The sequence below is a fragment of the Coenobita brevimanus genome, chromosome 23 (assembly GCF_032717465.1).
Source record: "Coenobita brevimanus isolate Jiangsu-jjx chromosome 23, ASM3271746v2, whole genome shotgun sequence".
NCBI lineage: Eukaryota > Metazoa > Arthropoda > Malacostraca > Decapoda > Coenobitidae > Coenobita > Coenobita brevimanus.
The window spans coordinates 37,934,765-37,958,585 of record NC_136976.1 but is presented as its reverse complement, the minus strand read 5'-3'; the positions used below and the strand labels follow the sequence as shown (position 1 = coordinate 37,958,585).

The window sequence follows — 23,821 nt, the reverse complement described above, 5'->3', positions numbered from 1 at the left end:
CATCGAGACCTTGACAGTTCATCATTGCTCAACGACATGTAAAGGTGTGGACAAAAGGAAAAGAGACACTGCCTTAGCCCAGGTGCACAAAAGCTGAGGTATTTCAGGCTGATGGTTACGGTGGGGAGAGGAGGTGAATAGTATCAGGTGGGGGGGGGTGAGGGGGAGATGCTAAATTCCATACCCCTTTCCACTGTAACACATCAGCCAGAAATGACCCACTTCTAAGGGAGTGTCTATATGTTTTATTCGTACCAGCACATTCTCAGTGACACCTACAATACACATACATCACACAACAAGTACAATACCCCTCATCTTCCTCAAACATCACGTTCTGCTCCCCCCACACTTTCACTCATCATAGCCTGGTGGACGGAACTCAAACTCCCCTCAGATCACCTCCATATCATTATCACCATAGGAATACACTCCAAACCAGATCGATCACACATCATTTACACAAACTACAAGAAAGCAAACTGGCCAAAATTCAGTGAAGAAACAGAATAACATCTGAGCACACTACACATTAGGCCAATCATCGGTAGTGACAGGAACATTACGAAATCTCACAAGATCATACCTAACTCTGACAAACACCATATTCCATGAGGCAACAGGAGACATTATAGCGAAAACTTTACATCGGAGATTGCTCGTCTCAACAAACAGAGCAGCTAACAAACATATCTCTCCTATCCCAAACACACATCACCAGAAGGCTCCAGCAATTAGCAACGAAACTGACACCAAAATTAGCAACAAACTAAACCGAAAACTGGAAAGCTTTTGTGACATTATTCACCCATTCCACAAATCCCTCTCGGCTCTACAAAACACTTAACAAAATCACTAAATCACAAACAAGACCTACACCACCATCACCTCTAACATCCAAGACATCTCTTCTTACAAACAACAAACAGGCATGCTGATGAACCAATACATAACCATAAGTCATCTTACACCAGCATGGACTCAATCTGAAAAACGATTTTCTCTGCACTGGCATTCCTTTCCACTGAACCACAACATAGCCACCTTGACTGCAGGACACACACGTAACATTATCAAGAAAACAATGAACTCTACAAACACAGGGCCGGGTGGCACCAGCAACCTACACCTGAAATGTTAAAGATCACATGGCATTCAGGCTCTCACAAACATCAGCAACTAACGATACACACTGTATCATCCCCAGCATTTGAAAACATGAAATACTCACCATTACTCTTAAGGCAAAAAGGGACCCAACACACCTTTTTTATACAAATCTATAGCACTACTTAGCATGCCATCCAAGATAACTGAACCCCCAATTCTTAACAAAGTCACACTTCATGTCCCCCTTGCTCCTTGACAATATGGCTTTACAGCACTACACTCCATAAATACCTTATCAGTAACTTTACATTACATGAATCTGACGACATCAACTCTGCAAGACCTGCAAAACGTACACTTCTTAAAACAAAGAGGTATAAGAAAAGACTTTTTTGCCATCCTCCGAGGTAAACTAACCACAAAAATCTACAACACAGACATGGAGAAAAACACCAAAATGCTGGCTTGTCAATTACTTATCTGGCAGACAAGCACATGTTATACTCCATGGCAAATCATCATGAACACGAACTTCCCGAAATGAGTCCCACAGGGCTCCGCTCTTCCACCTAGAACCTGTACATCCATGACATTCCTACATCTCAACCGCCCACAAGCAATGCCTCATACTGTATGCAGATAACATTACCATGGCAACCGCACGCCCATATATCACACAACCTAAACACTACAACAAGGCAACCTCAACCCACTTCAGGCACGAGTTAAGGACAACAGGCAGACGATCACTCCAGCCAAATCCACCATCACACTCATGACAAGCAGCAATAATGAGTACAGGTACATCCCTAACATCATATTTACCAAAAATGCCTGTGCTAACACACCTTTTGCTAAGACTCTTGGAGTGACATATGACAGTGGTCTCATCTTCAAGAACCACATACAAGACATCAAGAGGAAGCACACTCCCAAATTTAAAGCACTCTGGGCAATTACTGAGACAGACTTTGGGTAACAAAAATAAAACGTTGTCCCAACTCTACAAACAGATATATCACATCAATGATGTCCTATGCCTCCCTGACATGGGCCTCCATCCTATCAAACACCATCTACAACACCTTGCAGACCATGTGGAACAATGTTCTCTACATCATCACTGGCTGCACCAAAATCACTTCTACAACTCACTCGCACTTGAAACCAAAGTCCTCCCTGACAGAGTATATCTTGACGTAAGAGGTACACATTTTTACGCCGCAGACTGTGCTTACACACATCACCCCTGTCATGAATCATGACAGAACCACATAAAACAATCACCTGCATCTTCAAAAATATTCCACCTCTAAACATTCAATCACTAACAATGAAGGTACACATACATATTTGTTTCATGCACGAGGCAATAAGAAACCCCACTCAGAACATTACACTAGAAGCCTGTAATGAACTCGCTAGATCGTGTTACTAAGCCAATTTGTGACATTGTATTATTAAAGCCCCCGTCACACATTCCATAATCGAACCACGGTAGTGCCACTGATTCAATTATTGGCGCTGTTGTGAAATTTGACCATGATAACAAACAGTGTCATGATGGCTGTATGTGTCATGATGGTCGTAAGATGGTCACGATGGAGTCATGATAGCTGTAAGACTGAGTCACGATTGGCAGATTTTCAAATTTTTTACGGTCATTTTGTCATCACGATGAGGCCACGATCACCACGACAGTGCCATGACAGTCATGATGGTGCCATGAATGTACCGCGATGGCGTCAAGACTTATGCTCTCAAGCCCCACCCCACCCCCGTGCTGCCACATGTGCCCGTGCGGTTGGCAAATCGCCAATAGGGTCACGTAAGACTTATGATAGCGCTACATTGGGTACAAAAATTGGGGAGCTCCACAATAAATTAACGTTGAGTACACCGCTTCCCGTCCGATCAGCAAAGTTAAGCAACATTGGGTCTGGTTAGTACTTAGATGGGTGACCGCCTGGGAACACCAGATGCTGTTGGCATAACGTTCTCCCTGCTTGTCAAGTGGGGTTGGTGGAGGATTAGTGCCCCTCCCTGCAAAACAATTAACTCTAAGCCCTTGGCCACCCTGTTTGGGATACATGGCGTCTGGCAATGGATGAATGAAATGAATGATTAATTTATTGTGGCCTCGGCCAAGTGCGTCACGAGTGTCACGATCGATCACGATAGACCCCGACTCAGGACCATGATGCTGTTACTAATTGAATTAGTGGCACTGTCATGGTTCGATTATGGGATGTGTGACAGGGGCTTAAGGGAACTCATGAACTCTAGTGAAAGCCCAGAATAATTTGCACACCTAACTGCCCATTTCATTATTCATATCAGATTTCCAAAACATATATCACTGTTTCATGAGTGACTGTCTTTAAAACATTAGTACTTTACTGAGTGAATTATTATAATTTATCATTTGCCCCACCCTGTAATGGGTGGGAGTTTAGTCCTGCCCCTTCTTCCCATGAAGCCATTGGGCATCCATGGGAATTTTGCCAGTTGGAGAGGAGCACCCACAGACGATGGGGGTTTGCCAGGATAGTGCGAGTATTCCCGGAGCTACGTCTCGAGCTGTGGGTCTCGCAATTCTGCGACGCCATATTCTTTCCGCTCACCGTAGTTAGTAGTTGGTGCTGAACAGCTCAGCGGGAGGTGGACGTAACGACATAACGACGGAGCAGACAGTAGGATCGTTGAAGACTACCCCTCGTCTGATGGTGTCTTAGCAGTGACTCAGTCCATAGCCCTGTGACTCCACATCTCCACTTAACAGTATCCTTTTTCTGCGTTTTCTAGGTTTAAGAGTATTAACTAGCTTGATTGAGTGAGTGGATTTACTTGTTTGAGATCTTGAATACACTTGCTTAAGTTCTCTTGTAATGTAAATTAATTTTGTTGTAATTAATAAATTTACAGTTCTCTCTGAGCTTGATTGTAAATAATCATGTTTCATTTTACCAAATTGGTCTTACTTTAATTTGCTTGCTCTCAGTTTGCACAAACTTTTCTTATAAAAATCACCACTGGTACTAAAACCAGTTCTTTCATTTTAATTCATAATAATACGTTGTGCCAGCTCAGAGTTAGTATCAGCAAGAACCAATTTACCTATTTAGTGTTCTTATTTTTGACTGTCAAGAGGTAAGGACACTTTCTTTCAGAGGCCAGCAGTCCTGATAATATTAGCAATCGTGAGTGATTACAGTATATATTTCTACGCTCTGTAATGTTGAAGAGAAAGTTTATAAATCTCATGTCTACAGAATTGGCATCGTAACCCAGCATAAAGTAATTATAAATTCTCGCTTTTAGAGAACTGGCGACTTAAGCCAGAATAAAGTAAAATACTTTCATAAGTCGACAGTCCTCGTGACAAGTGGCGACTTTCCTTTTTCTCCCATAAATGGTGGAGATATATACAATATACTCTTTTCCTCCCAGTGACAACTGAGAGGCGATTTATCAAATTTCACTTCCCTCCATGACAAAGCTCCCCCTTCTGACATCCCTCCATCAGAGGTAGCTATCCTTAAACAGACGTGACAAAGTTCACCTAGCTAGGTTTAATCAGGCTATCATCCTGCCCTCCCCTGTTGCCAGTTTAGTTTTGGGTTGGGTGGAATCATAAATGACACATGCCTCAATTGTAAATATGCCCACACAACATATCCCTTATTATGGAGCACTGCACAACACACGCCGTACAAAGATGCAAACACAACACCAAATGTGTGGAACCTGTAGGACAACCCCATAGGACCGTTACTTACCTGCGGTCAACGGGTCTGCAGTGCTAGGCATGACCGGGGTTGAGCAACAAATACAACAATACACCCTACTTCTGATGATAGTTAAGTTACCTTTTTCTTCAGTCTGTATCTCCTCTAGCCCTGTTCATTACAGAATCCAAAATCTCTCCCTCTGCTGAAATATTCCCATTTTGTTTTCCTGGTTACCATCTCCTCACAAACTTCCGTAACAAGCGCAGTACTTGTTTATCAAATCTCAATATGCAGTTGACACTGTTTTGAACTTCGCTTCAACTATCTTTGATTATTCTCTGTATAAACTAAATTATCTAAATATTACCAAATATACCTGTGTACTCTGTCACTCCCCCAATGCTTCTTCAGAACCCAGTGTATTTGACTCCGTATCTACACGATAGACTAACCTTAACCTCACCCTTGGCACTGAAATTACCGTTTTGGGTGACTTTTAAGTACCTAATGTAGAATGGTTATTGCATTCTGCCAGACTGATGATACTGGTCTAGAATGCGAGCTGTTTGCTGAATCATTTAATCTCGAGTAGTTGGTAAAGCAACCAACCACAATACCAGATAATCCTGACCATAATGCCCATCTCTTGGATCTATTCCTGACAAATAATCCAGATCAATACAGGATAGAAGTACTGTTACCACTTAGATCCTCCGACCACAATCTCATCAAAATGTTATTAGTCGGCTCCCCCAAGCCTCCCCATTCTGAACTTGTCAGGGTGGCCCAATGGCACTTTGATAGGGCAGACTGGGTGGATTTAGATATTATCTTGCTGACATTCCATGGCAGTCTTTCTTCTCTAGTGATCCCAATTCTACCCAGTCCCACATTAATGACCTAATACTAGCTGGTATGGATTTATTCATACCAAGTCAACAGTTCACTGAAAGATCAGACTCCCCATAATGGTTTGATAGCAACTGAGCAAAAGCAACGGTCCAAAATTCACTAGCTTATAACTCTTACTTAAAATAAAAAAACATCTGAATCACTTAGTCAATTTAAAACTGCTAGAAACCATTCAAAAGCAATAATAAATCTCGATAAATCAAACTTTCTTCATAACCAAGCATCGAAACTAAACAATCCTAATGACAATAAAATATTCTGATAAACTCTGTTCTTTCAATAATAACTTTAACAAGTCATCACCCATTCCCTCACTAAAATCTTCAGATGGTAACATTACTAATGACCCACGTGGTAGGGCGAATATCCTTGCCAGTACATTTGCCAGAAATTCTACATTTGAGGAAGTCAGCCAGAACGTCCCAGTACTAGAACTTGTCTCTTTCCGAAGCTGCTCCACGTAAAATACAAACCAGATTCGTAAATCCATCCTAGACAATTCATCAATCAATAACGTTCCAGGCCCAGATGGAATTCCTCCAATTGTTTTAAAAAAGTGCTCCCCAGAATCTGCTTCTGTTCTAGCTAGTTTATTCAGACTATGCATATGTGCTTCTTCATTCCCTAATTCTTGGAAAAAAGCCAATATCCATCCAATTCCGAAGAAAGGAAGTTACTCTGATCCCTCAGATTACACACCAATAGCTACCTCGTCTTCTCTTGGTAAAGTATTTGAAATTGTAATGAATAAGCACATAGTTAAACATCTTGAATCCAACAACATAATTAGTGACAGACAGTATGGTTTATGCAGTAAAAGAGCAACCACTGATATACTCAGTCTCCTGACTCACCATCCATCAATCGACTGACCAACATGGAGAAACTCATGCAGTAGCCCTTGATATTTCCAAGGCTTTTGACAGTGTGTGACACCATTCCGTGCTATCCAAACTCCCGTGCTCTGGACTAACGTCCTTTGTTCCTCTGATTTCCCCTGATCTCAGCGACAGAAAGGTAAGAGAAAAAGTTGATGACGTACATTCCAATTTCCACTCCGTTAATGCCAGCATGCCACAAGGATCAGTTCTAGCTCCAACCCTATTCCTAATGCATATTAATGATCTATTATCTGTCATCCATCCATCCATTCATATGCCGATGACTCAACACGTCACAGTTCATTCACATTCAAACACCCATTCACAAAGTTTATTTTCTCTAACTCATAACTCAGTACAGCCATCTCCATAAATCAAGATTTACAGGATCACTGAATGGGGACAAAATATCCTTGTCTTATTTAATGCTAGTTAAACCAAATATATACAATTTACTAATAGGCAAATATTGCCAGATTCCTATATTACCTTCAGTGCTACTATTATCCCTGTCTCCAAAAGCATTGAAATTCTTGTTGTTTCACCTAACAATGCCCACAGCTGGACCTCTTATATCAGATCACTTGCTAAAACTGCCTCAAAGAAACATGGATTATTGTACAGAGTTTGTAGCTTCTTCATAGACGAGCAGTTAGCTATAGCTTATAACAGTCATGTCCACTTTCAGCTGAAATATTGCTTACCCTTGTGTAATGGATGTGGAGAGGTTGCACTAAAACAACTAGGCAAAATTCAGAACAAAGCTGTTAGATTTATTAATAACCCTCCTATTACAAATAACCTATCTCCAGTACAGATGAGAAGGAATGTTGCCTCCCTTGCATTATTTTACAGATACTTTTATGGCAAATGCTCAGATGAAGTTGCATCCATTGTGCCACCTCTCCATGCCTTCCCCTGTGTTATAAGGGCATCTGGTAGTGCTCAGGACTGGAATGTCACACTGTCATATTGCAGAACTTCCATCTATCAGAAATCTTTATTCCCCGAACTGCAGCTCTTTGGAATTTGCTTTCCCAAAGTTGTTTCCCCCAAAACTTCAACCTACACCTGTTCAAGTCCAACTGTTACAGATTTTTATGACTAGAGGCCACCAGTAATCTGGTGTATGGATTTTTTTTTTATTAATTTGTTTTTCCTTCCTCTGTTCTGTTATTTTAAAAAATATATATATAAATATATATACTATCTATCTATCTATATACCTAGGTTGCTTACTCTAAGGAAAGGGAGGTAGCCGAGACAGGACGACACACTACCAGTTTACTAATCCATTCAAACACATTCACTCACATCTTAGCCCCAAAGGGGAGAAGGGACAGATCCTCACTGCACCACAGTGCACGAGGGTCAACTGCGCAGTGCAATCAGTGACATCCACAGCAAGGCCCGACAATAGAGCTGGTTTACCCCTGCCACATCATAACAGATCCATCCCCTTACCCGCACCTGACTTGATCAGCTGATCAGACAAATGCGGGAGAATATCCCCTCAGGGCTGCGTCATTTGGGGAAGGTGGTGGCTAAATCGGTTGAGAGGCAGCCTGCAGTCCTAATGGACCCAGGATCAAATCCTGGTTGAGACAGGGAACAGTTTGAGGATTTCAATTTCCGTTAAAAAAAAAAAAAAAAAAAAAAAGCAGACTTTCCTGATTTACCAGATGACCCGCCGACACGTCGTAAAAATACCCCCACTAATACCAATACATCATCCTGTATGAGACAGCCCTAGCACGTATTCAATATGGATGGTGGGAGTTACGCCGAAGTGGTGACATGTGGAGGTGTAGGAGGACTACTGGGCCTTGGGATAAGTCACTGCCCCCGAGAAATTAGCACTGAAGCCTTTGCCAAGAGTCGGACACGTAAAAAAAAAAAAAAAAAAAAAAATTCTCTCCATTCATTTCTATCACGCACAGCCACTCCTCCTTGCACAACAGACATCCCTCTCTCATCCAATGCTCTCTTCACACTATCCATCCATCCTATTCGTGGTCTTCCTCTCAGCCTTACACCTCCCACATCAGACCTAGTTATCTTTTTCACCAGTCGCTCATTATCCATTCTCTCCATATGCCCAAACCATCGCAACACCTGCTCAACTCGATCAGCTATCTCCAGAACAACTCCAGTTCTCCTTCGCACTTCATCATTTCTCTCTCAATCCATACACGTCACTCCACATATACTCCTTAGACACCTCATCTCCATTACATTCAAACTTTTCCTCTCTGCTACACCCATATTCCATGTTTCAGCTCCATATAACGCAGTCGGTACGCTGTACCACACCCTCATACAGCCTTCTCTTTACATCCATTCTAAACACTTTTTTCATTCCTCCCAGCACCTTTCCTACTTCATTCATTCTAAACTCCACTTCTCCATCTGTTCTTCCATCCACAGCAACATGTGACCCTAAATACTTAAAACACTCTACCTCCTCAAGCAACTCACCATCCAAGACTATATTCATCCTCCTACCATCTATCAACCTCGTACACTTCATCACTTTACTCATATTCTCATTTACTTTCAATTTCCTCCTTTCACACACCCTTCCAACCTCCTCTACCAACTGTTTTAATCTCTCCTCTGAATCAGCCACCAGTGCAGTATCATCTGCAAACAGCAGCTGCTTCAGATTCCACTCTCTACAATCAACATTCACCAGACTCAGACCTCCACCTAAAACTCTTGCATTCACCTCCCTTACAACACCATCCACATAAAATTAAACAACCATGGCAACATCACACATCCCTGCCGCAGCCCCACTCTCACGGGAAACCAATCACTCACAGTATTTCCCACTCTTACACACACACTACTATTTACATAAAAACTTTTCACTCCTTTTAGTAACCTACCATCAAGTCCATACAATCTTAAAACAGTCCACAAAGCCTCCCTATCAGTTCTATGATATGCATTCTCTAAATCCATGAACGCCCAAAACACATCCTTGCCTTTCACTAAATACTTTTAACACACCTGTCTCACAGCAAACACCTGATCCATGCATCCCTTCCCTCTCCTAAACCCACACTGCTCATCACCAATCACTTCCTCTGTACTCTCTCTAACTCTCTTAATTAACACTCTGCCATACACCTTACCTACAACTCAACAGACCTATACCCCTAAAGCTAGTACAATCATACTTATCACCCTTACCTTTATACAACGGGACCACAAAAGCACTTGCCCAGTCAATTGGCACCATACCTTTCACAAAGCACACATTCAACAATCTTACTAACCACTCAACAATAGTCGCTCCACCACCCTTCAGGCATTCCACAGCACACCCATCCATACCAGCAGCTTTCCATGCTTTCATCTCCTTTTCTGCCTCCTACACTTTCTCCTTCGTGATCAAAGAATCATTCAACTCTCCCAACACATTTATTCCTTGCACCCTTCCATCCACCACAATCTCAGCCTCTTTCCTCCTCTACATTTAACAATCTTTCAAAATACTCCTCCCATCTCTTCCTTACTGCATCCATCTCAATTAACATCCTTCCATCCTCTGCTTTTACTCGCTCTTCCTTCCCAGACTCTCCCTTTTGCACCCTTTTCGCCTCCTTCCAAAACATTTTCTTATTCTGTTGAAAATTCTCAGTCAACCGCCTACCCCACCTCTCATCTGCTACCACTTGAGCATCACGCACAGCTCTTCACGCCTTATTCCTCTTTTCCTTATACCTTTCATATGACACCTCATCCTTCCTCTGCAGCCACAATTCATATGCACGTCTCTTCTCAGCCACAGCCATACTTACTTCCTCGCACCACCATTCACCTCCTTTTCTTACACCACCACCCACACGTCTCACACCACACACCTCTTCTGCATGCCCCACCACACCACTCTTAAATAACTGCCATTCCTCCTCCACACCGCCATTTTCCTGATCTTTCACTGCGTTCCATTCATCTTTCAATTTCTCCTGATACTCTATCAGTTTCTCTCCTTTATCCAACTCACTCATTTTCAAAACCTCCCTGCCACACCTAACTCTCCTAGCTCTCACCCATCTTTTACCTACACTTAACTATATATACAGTAATATGAATAATAAATACAGCATATATAAATGTATAAATATGTAATATATACCGTATAATAAGTATTAAATATATATAATAAATATAGATAATACATAAATAGTATATAAATATATATGAGTAAATATATATAAAATATATATTTATAATATATACAATATATATAATTATATAACATATATAATAAAAACATACTGTATATAATAAATATATACAGTATACTAAACATACTATATAATATATATATATATATATATATATATATATATATATATATATATATATATATATATATATATATATATATATATATATATATATATATATGCAAATAATGAAGTATCTCATATTTAAGTTACTTTTCATAAATAAAATAAAAGAAACTAACAGTGTATTAATTACTTGCATATACGAAGCTCACCTTTAGTTCGAGTCGCAGACTCTCGTCAAAGCCGACAGCCGCATACTTGGAGGAGCAGTAATCAACCAGACCATTTAAGGGAGTCTTACCGGCCATTGAGGCGATCGTGACGATGTGGCCTTTGTTGCGCACCATCATATCGCCAAGGAACGCCTTAACAGTCTGTCACCAACATCACAATTCAGTATCTATTGGAGTTTCCTCACTTGTTCAGTAACATCGTGTGTACAGAACATTATTTATCATAAAATATTTCTGATTTACCTATTTCTGTTATTCTGTCCCCGTATTATCAGCTACAGTTGTCATTCATTGGCCAAAGGAAAAAAATTTAACATCCATAAAAGGAATTACGCAAAGTGATATAAGAGTATAATATCAGAGTGAGACTCACCCAAAAGTGACAGATGGAGTTCACCTGGAAGGTCCTGATTATACTTTCATCTGGACAGTCGAGAAGATTCTTGCCAGTGACAACTCCAGCATTGTTCACCAAGATGTCCACCTGTAAGATACCGCTGCCTCTATCACAATGGTAACACTTGATGCTACTTATTCCTATGAAATAAAGCATCAAAATAGTTCACAGTAATAACTACGCATATTGGTATTTTGAAACCATTTAAAGCCGAAGGAAAAGAGGTACGAAATATGGAGGACTGACCTTGCCCACCTCCTGCTTGACCTTCGCAGCAGCAGCGTAAATGGCATGACGATCACATAGATCCACAGTGTAAGCCCGACACCTACCGCCAGAGGCCACCACTTGCCGCACCGTCTCATCATTACCTATGGATACACTATAAGTAGTGTATATGAAGAATATGCTTCAAATAATTCTGGAAAAGTGAAAGAACGATTCTGATCGTTAGTATAAAAATCATATACACTTGCCTGCATACTCACGATCTGGCATCACGACCAAGACTGAGATGCTTTCCCACGTTTGGTGCACCTGTATCACCCTTTCCATCCCGGACTAATACGGCCAGCTAGGGGGTGGGGGTCGTCCTAATGATGGGTGCAGGCGGCCAGGGTTGCGTAGCACCAGCCCTTAGTGTTAAAGATCGGTCCTGTGGTACCGGGGGTACTGGTGCAACCATTAAATACTTCGAAAATTTGCTTTCACTTAAGGGTGATTTACACGGCTGAAAAAGCATTCGTAACATTCCCTTATATGATCGCTTATGCTCCCGTGAATATTCGGCCATGTCATGGGATTATCCTAGTAGGATAAGCTTCAGCAACGGTCATACCAGAAAGTCAAAGGAATAGCAGGTAGCTGCATGTTCTGCATTATTGTCATCTATTTTGGCTCTTCAAGGAAAAGATGAATTATTGACGCCCATTCAAACATTTATATAGGCTAGTTCAAGTTTGATTATGCCCGCCAGATCGGTCACACATGGCACCCACGGTCGCTAGTGTTTGTTCACGTCCATTCGCTAAGTGTACTCCACCCTAATAGAGTATATCCTATTGTTTTATATAACAATGGGAAAGATGCCGTTGTAAGTTGTTTTGGCGTCAGTGACAACAGTATTCATATTTCTTATTATTTTTAACTGATAATTATAAACACTGATTTCTTTAATGCTATTAAAAAAAAAAATGTAAGCAGTATGTAAATCATATCGAAGAACCACAACCAACCATGTGCCTTCTTGCTAAAGATAAACCAAACATTCATCCTCTGAGTCCTCTGATTCTGAAGACGAGATGGTGACTGCAGTGCTAGAAATAATGCAGATATTGCAATAACTATCACACAGGATTTTGGCTGCTGCGAAAACAACTCGAGTGTTAACTGAGAGGCTGGAAAACAATAAAGATCCCACTGTACAAATGATTTTTTGTTGTTGTTGTTTATAATGGCCCAAGAAACATTAAAAAAATAAAAAACATTCGGACCAAATAAAATATACTCGACAGAAAAACCGGAAGTCAAGACAAAATAAAGGGTTGAGTTAATGTGCAAAAAAAAAAAAAAAAAAAAGTTTTGCTTAACAGCAGAGGTGACAATTACTGCACTGCCAACCCTGGAAAACACTGCGAAGGTAAGATGGATGGTTGTTCACAGAAACCAGGAGCACAGATGCATGATCTTCGTGGGAATGACTAAACAAATACTCTACACATGCAGTTTAAACCTGTAGAACTTTTATTTTCAGTATGCAAAAACACGCTATTTATAAATATGATGATCCTATTAGAACAAATATTTCTTCACTGCTGTTACTCAGACCTCGTTCATTATCTCCAGATACAATGAAAGTTATACTTGTAAGGAAAGTTGTTTTATTCTTTAAATAAGTAGGATCTTTGCCACCCGCAGCTGTCACTTGTGGCAAGAGACTCAACAGAGATAACTGCACCACTTGTGATATGAGGTAACGACAACCCCCACACTCACTGCCCACACTTTTACTCTACAAAGCATCGACGGCCAGTGCACCTCAGTCAGGCTGGCCTCGGCAGGTACGCATCAAGTAACCCAGAAACTTACATCACACCACACCACACCACACCACACCACACCACAGTACATCTCACCACACCACTCACCACGGTACATCACACCAGTCACCGAAGTACACCACACATCGCCACACCACACCACGCCACTCACCACCTTAAATCACACCACACCACACCATATCACTCATCACATTACACCACACCACACCGCTCACCACATTACCTCATCACACCACATCACATCACACCACTCACCATATCACATCATTCAGCACGCCGCACTACATCACACCACTCACCACATTACACCACTCACCACATTACACATCACACCTCACCACATTACACCATATCATACCTAACCACATCACACCACTCACCATATTATACCACATCACACCTCACCACACCACACTACATCACACCTCACCACACCACACCACTCATATTACACTACATCACACCACTCACCACATCACACCATTCACCACATCACACATCACACCACTCACCACATCACACCACACCACCCACCACACCACACCACTCACCACACCACACCATTCACCACACCACACCACTCACCACACATTACACCACACACCACACCACACCACACTACAGTACACCATACCACACCACACTACACTATTCATTACATCACACCATACCACACCACAACTCACATTACACCACATCACACCGCTCACATTATACCACACCACACTAAACCAATCACCACACCTCAGTAAACACACCAAACCAATCACCACACAACGCTATTTACCACATTACACCACTCCATACTACATAATACGCCTCACCACATCACACCACACCATACCATAACTGCACCACACTCATCACATTACATCACCACATCATACCAGTCACCACAAAACCGTACCACACCACTCACCATACCCCTCACCACACCACACCGAACCACACTACACCACACCACACCACGCCACACCACACCGAACCACATTACATTACACCACACCGAACCACACTACACTACACCATACTACACCACACCACATCACACTGCACCACACAATAAAACACCAAGTACCACACCAGCATCACACAACTACAGTATACCACACCACAACAAACTATTCATACCATAACATTCACCACATCACATCGTTCACCACATTCACCACATCTCACCACACCACACCACATGTCATGCCACACACTATACTACCCACCAAGCAACATCAAACCACATCACACCACTCATCACGCACAACAACACACAGCACACCACTCTCCACACCACACCACTCTCTACATCACACCCTCACCGCAGTATACCACACCACACTAAGCCAATCACCACACCACAGTAGCCACCACATTACACCACTCCACACCACGTAATACACCACACCATATCACACCACCACTACACCACACACCACAAACACTAGGCCATACCATAACACAATATAACACCACACCACACTACACCACATCACACCACTCACCACACCACACCACCCACCAAACCAAACCACTCACCAAACCACACCACACTACACCACTCACCACACCACACCACACTACACCACACCACTCACCACATCACACCATTCACCATATCACACCACACCACACCATCCACTCTACCACTCCATTCGTCACACCACACACCACACCACCACTCACTGCACCACAGGACATCATGACACACCACACCAACCACACCAACCACGCCACACCATGCAAAATCACACCTCACCACAGAAGTTGTCACACCACACCATACCACACTAAGCCACATCATACCTCGCCACAAAAGTAACCATAGCACAGCACACCTCACCACACATATCGCATCACACATACCACTCACCATACCAGACCACACCACACCACACTACTCACCACACTACACCACACCTCTCACCACACCACTAACCATATCACACCACTCGCCACACCACACCATACCATACCACTATCCATGACACCGTAGTGCATCACATCATACATCACACCACACCACACAAAGTCACACCGCACCTCACCAAACACTGAAATCACACCAGACAACTCATCATACCATACCACGGTGCTCACCACAACACACCAGTCACCATACAATACCACACCACTCGTTACACCACACCACATCCCCACAGAAGTGGAGCTACCTTGTAGCAATGATGAGGCTTGAAGTGTGTTCACTGGCATCCGCTCTCTTGGTGGCATGACTGCCTCACTGGGATTGATATCCATCGATCTCGTGGACCAAGTGCTCCCCCCTCATCACCTGGTAAAGGGGCTTGCTTGTGGTGCCGATGTCCCCTGCCCTGGTCATCTATGTCCCGTCCTCACACTAAGGGTCAGGCAGCACGCGCACAGCATACTGCCCAACTGGGATTGTTGTGCCATGGAGGATCTGTGCTGCGAGCGTCTGGCAAGTCTGGCCAAAGGGTATTTCATTGTGACAGCATGTGCTGCTATGTGCTCAGTAGTCGCCTAGCTTCTCCTGAGAGCAAATAATGCTTGCACCACATCTTCTTATTCCTATTTCTTTTTCTTTTTGGCACAACACAGTGCCACAATGTTTCGCATCAGTCTCTTGAACTGCTGCTATGTTGGTGTCCATCGTTCTCCACTCGAAGCTCTGCAGTTCCCATACTGCCCATTGTACTAGTATGGATATTACCGGCCTCAGCAACACGAGTTGGGCAACGTGACTCGCAACAAAGTGTGCTGCATGACCCTTAGTGTGGATGGGGATTTAGGACAGGGATGTTGCCTCACCAGGTGTTTTCCATGCATGGTGTCCTGTGATGTTAAAGAGACAGGTAGCCTGGTAGATGACTGATACTGCACACGGCACCCTGTAGCCAGCAATTCACCTCTTTAGTTGCCTGGTCCAGCTAGACTGGCAGCTTAGTGAGGTCCAACCAAGTTAATAGGCTGATCATTTTTGGTTTGGGCTAAGAAGGCACTACATGGCCTGGCACTCCATTGGTCCTGCTCCGTTGTTGGCTGTGGTGGTTACCTGTGTATACTCCTCCGCTACCCCTGGAGGTCACGTATTCTAAGACCTGCCGTTTAGCCTCCAGTTGCTGGCCTTCATGGTGGGGACAGGATGGGGGAAGTGAAGTCTACTGGATCCTCAAATGACTCCTCCCCATCTCAAGAGCTTGTGATCCTTCCTGAGGCTCCAGGGGTTGTGGAATGCTTGCAGAACACTCCTAACAATGTCCGCTGTAGTGACGACTGAATCCTTTCTGGCTACTAGTAGTAAAGATGACATTAGATCTCGAGGGAAAGGCACCAATACCTCTAAGAAAACGTTCAGTTCCACCATTCAGACGATGCCTCGTGTCTGTGCCAGATGATTATGAAAAATTCTTTGCCTTGAAGCTGGCCTGTGATACTTCATTCTGAGACCAGAGGGCGCTCAAAGTCCATCATGGCCTGGTCAGAGCTTATAGATCATCCCCAGAGGTTGTCCTACAGGTAAATGGGTCTCTCCTTGTTGAGACCAGAGATGCTGATGAGAGTGACAGCATCTGTGTCATCAAAGATTTGGCTTCCAAAGAAGTACTGGTTGCCCAGCACACCATCCTGAACCAGACCCAGAGAGTAGTCAACTCAAAGGATTTCCTTAGATACTCAGATGAGGACCTCCTGGAGGAACTGGCATATCAGGGAATGGTGAAAGTTGGATCAAGAAGGTAAACGGGATCAGTAGAGACACAACATCTTTTATTTTGACGTTTGATCTGCTGACACTGCACGATTTCTTTGAGGCAGCTTACTATACTGTTTCCGAATCAAGGACTACGAGCCAAAGTCGAGTAGGTTTCCACTGCCAGAGGTTTTGGCATGTCAGTCAGTTCTGTTGTTGAAAGTTGCAGGGCCTCCCACAAGTGTGTATCAATTATGGTGGTGAGTGTCATAAAGAGATTGCTCAAACCCCTCTCATGTGAACTGTAGTGGTGCTTATCCAGCTTCGTTAACGTGACCATTATATATTTGAAAATTAAATCTTATCAGTCCAAACCTGTGAGTGGATTTCTTTTGTGGAGGCAAAGTATAGGGTCAGGGGGCTGTTTATGTGCCCTGGGTTCATCTTTGTTTTAGCTGTCACTTCACCACGATGCCCAACAATGTAGCAGAATGAATCATGTTGCTCTACTTGCCTCTCAAAGCACTCAGCTGCTACGAGAATCCTGATCAGGGAGTATCTGGTGGCAATAACTGTGAGATTATCCATGTGTGGGGCTGCCTCCACCCTTCCACATGTTCCTGCACATGGCTAATCTGCATCCAAGGCCTGGGTGGAGCACATCAACAGCCAGATGCACGCGCCACCTTGTGCATCTTGTGAGCCTAACCTTCAAGGCAAGGGGACTGCTGCTGCCCTACAAAATGGGGTTGTGACTCGAAGTAATATGGCTGCCCCTGTTAAGGCTATCACTGAGGAGGCTACAAGTCTGGATCAGTTGCACCACCTTCAGTCACCCTTGCTTCATCCCCAAAAATGTTGCTAATTAGCATGAAAAAAAATCGTAGATTTTGCTCCATATCTAGTGTGTTTTGAAGTCCAGTTTAGCGTGAAAGTTTGAACTGTTCACCTATAACTTAGTTCATTTTACTGTTTATTTTAGCACTTTTCAAGAAATCTGTTTGCAACACTTGTCACCACTTGAAAGGTGGCATTTAGGTGAGGGTGAAAGGAAGAGGAAGAACAGCACGTTGCTGCTTCACCAGTATCAGCTGCCAAGAATAAGTTAGCTGTTGGGCCCCGAGTCACCATCGGCACCCACTACCAGTGGCTCCAGACAGACGGGTCCTCCATCCAATGAAGAATTGGACTGCTCCAAAAGCTTGCCCTAAACTAATGAAAAACACTGCTAATCCTACAGTGGAACTGTAAAGGCCTCAAAGGCATTTAGGAAAAGCTTCATCCACTGTTAGCTGAGACCCACCCAGTCTATGCTTGCCTGCAGGAGACTTTGTTGAGGGACCAGACAGTTTCTCCACCCAGGGAATATGCTAGTATATTCTCACCCCAACACCCTGAAAGTGGTCACAAGGAGACTGTACCATCTTCTGCTTTTCTGATGTGCCTTTCACATCATTATCCCTGCAGTCTCCCCTCCAGACAATGGCAGTTCAACTGCACCTGAGGAGGAGATACATAATGGGTAAAGTATATTTGCTGCCAAATACACTATCCTTCCGGAGGACCTTGATGGATTGGCTCACCAGCTGCTCCGACCACTCTTTCTCCTTAGGGGATTTAAACAGAAAGCAACCTTTGGGGGGGGGATGTGATATCCAATCCAAGAAGGGACTTGCTTGTCAGTGGTGAAGGACTGGGGATCTCTGCATCATCAACACAGGGGATCCTACACACTTACAAGTACAGACTGGCACCATTTCAGCCACTGATCTCACCCTGTCTTCGCCTATCTGAGCACTGGATTTTATGTGCAGCGTCTCTTGTGGAAAAAAAGCCAGAATATAAGAAAGAAATGGAGGAGCAGTTGGGCAAATATGATTTGGAGCAGATGGGGGAGGTGGAAGGTGTGTGCAAGATATTCACAGAAGAAATCTGTGCAGCATGACAGGTGGTGTGTGAGGTGCAGAGAAGATGAAAAGGAGGGCAAAGAACAGCATGGTGGAATTAAGAGGTGAGAAAACTGTGGCACAAAAGAAAATATAATTTATGATGAATGGATGGGAAGCAAGGGCACGGAGGAAGTTGAGAGACAGAAGAGAAAGGGTTATATGTAGAGAGGAAGAGAGAGGTGAAAAGACTAGTAAGAGAGAGGAAGAAGAGAGTGGATCAGGAATTTGGAAGGAATCTGAATGTAAAGTGGAGGGAATGTACGAAAATGTTTTGGAAGGAGATAAAGAGAGTTAGACAGGGTGATAAAAACGTTAGATGGGAAGTGAATGATAATAATGGTAGGCTGCTAGTGGAGAAGAGAGAAAAAGTGAGTAGTGAGCAGATGGAGAGAACGCTTTAAGGAACTGTTTAACATAGAGAATGAAAATAATGCGTGTACAAGTGGCTGGGGAATGGGTGGGAGAAGGAGGGAGGTGAGATGCAAGGAAGAGATCAGTAGGATGGAAGTGGTGGAAGCAATGAAGAACGTCAAAATGGCGAAAGCCCCAGGAATTGATGGAGGGTGTGGTGAAATGCTGAAGCATGGGGGAGAGACAGTAGTAGAATGGATGTGTAAGATGTGCAGATTGCCCTGAGAGGAAGGTAGAGTCCCAGAGGATTGGAAATCAGGTATAATTATTCCCCTGTACGAAGGAAAAGGGGAAAAAAGAAGTGTGTGGTAATCATAGAGGCATTTGTCTTCATCGTGTAAGTATATGGTAGGATACTTACTGACAGAGTTTGGGAAAGAACAGAGGAGTTAGTTCGAGAGGAAAACGGAGGTTTTAGGAAGGGAAAAGGTTGTATAGATCAGATAATATTCATTCGTAGGTCTTCAATGAAAAAGTTTCTAACGAAGGGAAAGACGTTGTATGCGACCTTCATGGATTTGGAGAAAGCATATGACGATGGATAGACATGAAATGTGGAAACTATTAAGATTATGGTATAAATGGGAAGTTGTTGAATGCCGTAAAGAGTATGCACGAGGGTGCTAAGGCTGCAGTGCATGTGGATAGCAAACTGAGTGAATATTTCTATTTGAATGTTGGATTGAAACAGGGATGTGTCATGTCTCCTTGGTTACTCAATCTGTATATGGATAGGGTTATAAAAGATATACAAGGTAGGGCAGTGGATGTTGGAGCGGCCCTAATGAGAGAGGGCAGAGTTTGGAAACTTCCTGTACTGTTGTTTGCAGATGATAATGGGTAGTTATGTGAAGGCGAAGAGGAACTGCAAGGCTTGTTGAATGAGTTTGAGAGAGTATATTACAAACGGAAACTGAAGGTGTATAGGGAGGAGTAAAGTTATGGTCTTCGAGTGAAATGAAGCCACTGAATGTACAGTGAGGTTGGACGATGAGGAAATGGAAAACGTGAGTGCATTTAAATACTTGGGTAGTGTGATGTGTAAGGATGGAAGTTTGGAGGGTGAAGTGCTTGAAAGGGTACAACAAAGAAGAAAGGTTGTTGGTTCTTTGAAAGCAGTGATAAGAAATAAGGAAGTGAGCATGGAAGTAAAAAAGTCGCTGCATGATATTATTGTGATACCAACTCCAGCATATGGAAATGAACCTTGGATCTTGTTGGAAGGACACAAGTCAAGAGAGCAGTGGAAAAGAGCTATTTGAGAGGAGCATTTGGGGTTACATGGAGAGACAGACTGAGAGGTGAGAAAGTGAAGGAGCATTGTGGTGTGGATGTGGATGTGACAGAAAGCGTTAGAAGAAGTACACTGAGCTGGTTTGGCCATGTGGAAAGGATGGGGAGCTCCAGACTAACAAGGAAAGAGTATATGAGAGGTGGAGAGGGGGAGGGGGAGGGAATCGATGAGATGGAGGGATGGAGTGGAGAGCTATATCTATGAGAGAGGGTTGTGTGAACTGGGAGCAGGGCAGTGAAATGGTGGGAGACAGAGCAAAATGGAGGAGATTTGTTTGTGGCCACCCCTTACGGGATTAAGGCGTCTGGCAATAGGTAGACAGACAGATAGATAGATAGATAGACGGTCTTTCGTGGCCTCCATGGTAGTGGCCACTACCCAGTTTTACTACACGAAGTTGGTATTCCACCACGCTATGGGTTCCTTGCTGGTGTCTGGACCAAACAGACTGTTACGTTTTTCAAGACTTAAGTGTTCCTCAGTCACGGATGGAGGAGTTTCATTGTGTTGACGAAGCTGTAATGAGTTTCGCCCTTACTCTTCACCAGGCAGGTGTGAGGGCAATTCCCAGAACAACTGGCTACTTTCGTAGGCCTGTGTTATGGTGGAGCAGGAAGTGTGCAGCAGCTCGCAAAGCCTACAGAGCTGCAAACTCTCATTTCCGTGATCACAGACAGAGCAAGTTCTTAAAGAAGTACGCCCGCCGTGCCTCTGTGGAATATAGGTAGACCACAAAAAATGCACAGTGTAGCTCTTGGATAGACTACGTTTCTACCATTAACTTTTCAACTCCATTGTTTGAGGTCTCAATGGGGGTGTAAAAGATACAAGGGAAATATTCATCAAACCCACCAATGCTGAGGATCAGTGGGTATAATGTATGAAAATCTTGGGGAATTGCTACTTCAGTTGCTGAACATTCTTATACTGTTTCCAAGAGGGATCCTCCAGTGCCATATTTTGCTGACCATGTGCATCAGGAGAGATTTGGGCTGAATTTTCAGTCGCCAGTAGGGAAGACTTACAAAACCTCATTTACAATGAGGGAAATGAGAGCTGCCTTTACATCCTGCAAGGACACGGCTCCGGACGCGATGGTATTCCGTATTCCATGATTTTTCATCTGAGGGAAGGACTCCATGGATTTATTATTGGTCTTGTTCAACATGATGCGGGGGAGGGGGGGGGGGCAGAGGGTGATGCCAGCTAACTGGCGACTGGCGATAATCCTCCTGATCCCTACGCCAGGGAAGAACCAGTCCGTTGTGTCCACTTTTCGCCCAGTCTCTCTGACATTCTACAACTGCAACCTATTTGAAAAGATGGTGAATGTACAATCAAAGACAAACGTTGTGTCACTGTTTTGTTTGAAGATTAAGTGAAACACATGAAACATTATGAGAGCTCTGCTAGTTGGCTAGCCTGACTTCCTTAAGCTTCGTATCTGTTGGTGATGGGATGATGGTATAAATGAACCTACGAAATTCCGAAGCCTTAACATCGATTGGCAAAACCTGCTGCATCCAAGGACGAAATGTGAATCATATTCAGTCAGGCGATGATCGCCTGGCCGTAACATCATTCATCTCACAAAAAAACATAAGCAGGCATTGTAAATACCTTGGTATGGAGGGCAAGCAACATGCATCCACCTACTAAGGAAATGAGTGGTGGCAGGATCTACTTTTATTTAGGGGGAGAGAATCCCGAATAGATAATCCAAACTTTCGGTGTAAGCAGAACCGTAGAAAGATAGATTAGGTGATTTCAGGAAGAAGGCACAAGAGAGAATTGTCATCGTTCAGGTCGCCCCCGTGTTACCACACCACTACAGGGCCATAAGAGACGAATTGCACCTAGAATGAAGCCGAAGAATAGTTGTGTGAAGACTTTGGTCTTCCGAGTTATGTGTTCGAACTCCAGTATGTGGGATTCATTTTGCCACTCCTACCAAAACATTCTACCAAAACATTCGATTACCATTATACAGTAACTATCCTGATATGTAATATAGTTCGGACATTTTTTTTTTTTAAATAACACTGACAGAAAATGACAATCACATCTCATGATTATCAACCTGAGCTAAGTAGAAGTTAAATGAATAAAGGAGAAGTGATTTCAGGACAGTTCTTTAGCTAACTGAACTGCTGTGTTGCTGACATGGTAGAACACATGAGAAACTGTTTCTATGCATCAAGTGGTCGGAAAAACACAATATATAGATAAGTTCTGTTTGGTTACCAAAAATATGTTCGCATCCACAGGTTTCTCACCTGGAGCAAATGACATCTCATTCAGTGCTACCAACCTTCTGTATACCACAAAGCAGAGTGCACCAAAACTTGAGCCTTTCCGTAGATTTTTTCACCAAATTTCACACGACTTTTGTCTTTGTTTGCACATCTTATTTATTTTTTTTATTTTTTTTTAAGAATCCCATCGTGGGTTTAGCAGATGACATCCACCAAGGATAATCTTTTCCACCTTGAGTTGTCCGTCTGCACAGCAACTGATCCACACAATGCTATGTAACTTTTTTTTTTTTTTTTTTTTTTTTTTTGAAGGCATATGTCACAGCCTGGCGTCACAGTATTTTACTCAATCTCCATTTTTATGGTCTTCGGGGCCACTTACACATTTTTATTCAGAACTTTTTCTCTGAGAGGAAGTTTCAGGTGTGTGGGATGTGAGCTCTCTCCCGTGTACACTCAGGAGGAGGGTGTGCCACAGGGGAGCGTTTTGTGTGTGGCATTATTTGCTGTTGCAATTACTGGGATTGTGGAGGTCCTACTGGAGGAAGCGAAGAACTTCCCCTTTTTGGATGACTTCTCTGTCTCGTTTGCCACATCCCATTATGTCGGTGGCGGAGTGC

General features: G+C 43.2%; 1 protein-coding gene and 1 pseudogene across 1 annotated transcript in view; one reads left to right on the top strand and one right to left on the bottom strand.

The window, feature by feature from the left end:
• Window positions 1–23,821, bottom strand: part of LOC145392677 (epidermal retinol dehydrogenase 2-like) — a 150,504-nt gene that overhangs the window by 50,955 nt on the left and 75,728 nt on the right. Inside the window, exons 3-5 of the mRNA XM_080266988.1 lie at window positions 11,815–11,939; window positions 11,545–11,655; window positions 11,151–11,312 (exon numbers count right to left, since the gene is read on the bottom strand). Coding sequence (XP_080123114.1) covers window positions 11,151–11,312; window positions 11,545–11,655; window positions 11,815–11,939 — 398 coding nt within the window. The remainder of the gene's footprint in view (window positions 1–11,150; window positions 11,313–11,544; window positions 11,656–11,814; window positions 11,940–23,821) is intronic.
• Window positions 2,983–3,101, top strand: LOC145393183 (5S ribosomal RNA; annotated as a pseudogene).